General features: G+C 40.0%; 1 protein-coding gene across 1 annotated transcript; it reads left to right on the top strand.

The window, feature by feature from the left end:
* Nucleotides 1-559: 559 nt before the first annotated feature.
* LOC105114581 (galactose oxidase-like) lies at nt 560-2,711 on the top strand. Its single transcript, XM_011011160.1, has 3 exons — nt 560-1,051; nt 1,272-1,432; nt 1,535-2,711. Exons 1-3 carry the CDS (start codon nt 560-562, stop codon nt 2,709-2,711), a joined length of 1,830 nt encoding a protein of 609 aa, XP_011009462.1.
* Nucleotides 2,712-3,457: the final 746 nt, after the last annotated feature.

The raw sequence follows: 3,457 nt of genomic DNA, 5'->3' as shown, positions 1-3,457 counted from the left end.
GTAAGAGAATTTTGCAGTGTCCGGTTTATTACAGCATTCTTGTAAACACAGATGCAAGTCAGCGACCAGCTTGTAATCTTTTTTTTTTTATTATTATTTTTGAAAGAGAATATGATTTCATGAACCAGAATGGAGCATTAATTGACCTTGAAAATCTTAGATTCTGACAAGCACCATGACAACTATATATACATAATATACTAGCTTGCCCTTAAATTAGTAATTTCAGCTAAAAATGTGCTGGAGCTTTTGCTTACCGGTGCAGAAGTAATTAAGCCTTAATTAGCAGTAGCCATGGGTTAACCTATCCATTTACACCATCATATACGTGGGCTTTTTGATACTTCTCTATGCGTGGGACAGAGAGATTTCCCATCAGACATTAAAGCAATCCGAGGTTTGTTCTTAATATAAGGAACAAAGCTCTATTTTTGTCTCCCCCCAGCAAACTTGATTCATCTTTAAATTCCTTGAGAAAGAATGGTGGGTCAGGGAGAAAAAAGAACATTTCGCCTAGTGCGAAAGTTTTAGATTTCTTTTATTGTTCTCAGCAATTGCAATGGCAATTGTGTTCAAGAATCTTTTTGTTCTCCCTGTCCTTTTCCTTTCCAGTTACGCCCAACTTTGGTTGAGGCCTGATGCCTACGTATTATTCAACAGGAAAAAGATCTTAGGCCCTCATGAATTGTTTAACGACCCTTTTGGAGATGCTCTAGATTATAAGAGGAAAAAGATCACCGATGATTTCGGGACTGCCCCACTATCAGATTCCGAAAAACCTTCTGTTCGTCCTAATTATGCGGGTCTACCTAAGGAACCTAAAGGGAGATGGGAGTTGGTTGCTGTGAATTCTGGTGTATCAGCCATGCATGCAATCTTGCTTCCTAGAGTTAACAAGGTTTTAATGTATGATGCTACCATTTGGAAGAAATCAGAAATCCGGTTGCCTACTGGGCATTGCCGTCTGCTTAACCAGACTACAGGTGAAAAGGATTGTTATTGTCATTCAGTTTTGTTTGACATTGTCACAACGGCATTAACACCACTGGAGGTATGTATTCATTTTTACCAATTAATTAATATGTCTGTCTCTTTATATATGATTAACCAGACTACAGGTGAAAAGGATTTTTATTTTTTTTTAAAGGAAAAAACATACCGTTTTATCTTACAAAATAATCTCAATTTAATTTGCTAGATCACTCTCTTTCCTAGTAGCTAGCTAACAGTTTGAAATCATTTTCTTTTTTCCTTCTAATTTTGCATTACAGCTTCACACAGATACATGGTGTTCATCAGGAGGTCTTTCCGTTGATGGAAACCTGGTGGGCACTGGCGGTTTCCAAGGAGGTGCCAATACTGTTAGATACTTGGAGACATGTAAAGGCTGTAACTGGAGAGAATTTCCAACGGCACTTGCTGATCGTAGATGGTACGTGCATATTATTTTTCATTTCATGAACGATTGTTTACTATTACTTTTATTTCCTCTCAGAAATTGACGTTGTACTTTTTTTTCCTTATCTCAATCAAGGTACTCAACACAAGCGGAACTTCCTGATGGTGGATTCATCGTGGTTGGTGGTCGCGAAGCTTTTAGTTATGAGTACATTCCACGAGAAGGAGACTCCAATGCCAAGTCCTACTTCTTTGACTTCCTCAAGAAAACCAGTGATAGGGATGAGAACAATTTGTATCCTTTCGTCCACCTCTCCACCGATGGCAACCTCTTCATCTTTGCCAATAATCTTGCCGTCCTGCTCAATCCCAAATCCAACAAGGTTGTCCATGAGTTCCCAGCCCTTCCAGGAGGTCATCGCAGCTACCCTGCCACCGGAATGTCTGCGCTGCTCCCAATAAAACTACACTCCAAAAATAATGATGTCATCCCAGCTGAAGTCTTGGTTTGTGGAGGCTCCGGACACGAAGATGCATATACCCAAGCTAGCAAAGATATTTTCTACACAGCACTCCAAGACTGTGGAAGAATCAGAATTACAGATAAAAAGCCTGTCTGGAAGAGAGAAATCATGCCATCACCCCGTGTTATGGGTGACATGGTGATTCTTCCCACGGGAGACATCCTCATGCTCAATGGTGCTAAGAGAGGATGCTCGGGATGGGGTTTTGCCAGAGAACCAAATTTGGCCCCAGCAATATATTATCCCAAAGCAAAGTTAGGCAACAGATTTATGCAACTAAAAGCCTCTATAATTCCAAGAATGTACCATTCGTCTTCTGTGGTACTACCAAACGGTAAAGTCCTTGTGGCTGGAAGCAACACAAACAATGGATACGTTTATAATGCCATTTTCCCCACTGAATTAAGAGTTGAGAAATTCTCCCCACCTTACTTGGATCCATCAGTGGCAGTGCATAGACCTGTGATTGTAACTGATAAAGCCCCAGAGCAGATTAGTTATGATGAGACGTTCCAGCTCCAAATCAAATCAACAGCAGTAAAAGTAGAGAAGAAAGACATCATAGTAACGATGTATGCTCCTGCTTTTACCACTCATGGGGTGTCAATGAATCAAAGACTCCTCGACTTGGGTTTGGAGGATGTGATTGCCGAAAATGCTTTCCTAGGGATCCACACTATCACCGCTGTGTCACCACCCAGCGGTAAGGTTGCTCCTCCAGGGTACTACATGCTCTTTGTTGTTCATCAAGGAGTGCCAAGTGTTTCCACCTGGGTGCAGATCAAGTGAAGCTGACTCGACTGTTCTAATTTCTCTCTGTCAATTTTCTCTAATTTAGTGTTGGTATATGAATTTGATTTTGTTGCTGTGGTGCAATCAATATTTTTATGAAGGATATAATTGAGGGAGGTGAATTAATTAAACTGATAATTTTTCATTTATGAAATGAAATTCTTTATTTTTTCATTTTTTCCCCACATTTTCAGTTTGTTACTTAATTCCCTATAGCCAACTTCATCCAGTAAAACAATCATTACCAAGAGAGCAGTTCCTGGTTTTATGCCATATTTATGCGCGCGCGCGCGTGTCCGTGTCCATAGATAATTAAATACAGCAATGAAAGGAAAACTAACCATATGTAGAAGAAACTGATGTCTGACACGAGTTCCCACCATGTAACCATGCATGCACAATTCTGAAGCCCTATTTGGATTCCTTTGATAATAACATTTAAGCATGCATATCTTCTCCATTGGTCTCCAAAGTGAAATCTTCAGGCTAGGAATAGTGATAAATGCCCAGCTACAGCACACCATTATCAGCCTATATATGAACCCATTTTGGAATTAGAAGTTAGAAATTACAAGTCCTAATTAAACACACCTCGGTACGTACTGTATATACATATTGGATATGTACTCAGAGAAGTTGGGGTTGTGGAAACTCTACTTACGTAATGCAAGAACTAGCATTTAACATTCCTCATAGATGTGGACGTGCACATCAGAGCTAGGCTGGCCAAGCTAGTTCTCCTA

Source organism: Populus euphratica, unplaced genomic scaffold (genome assembly GCF_000495115.2).
Source record: "Populus euphratica unplaced genomic scaffold, PopEup_1.0 scaffold548.1, whole genome shotgun sequence".
Taxonomy (NCBI): domain Eukaryota; kingdom Viridiplantae; phylum Streptophyta; class Magnoliopsida; order Malpighiales; family Salicaceae; genus Populus; species Populus euphratica.
Note: the sequence above shows the minus strand (reverse complement) of the source record. Positions and strands in the feature narration are given on the sequence as shown.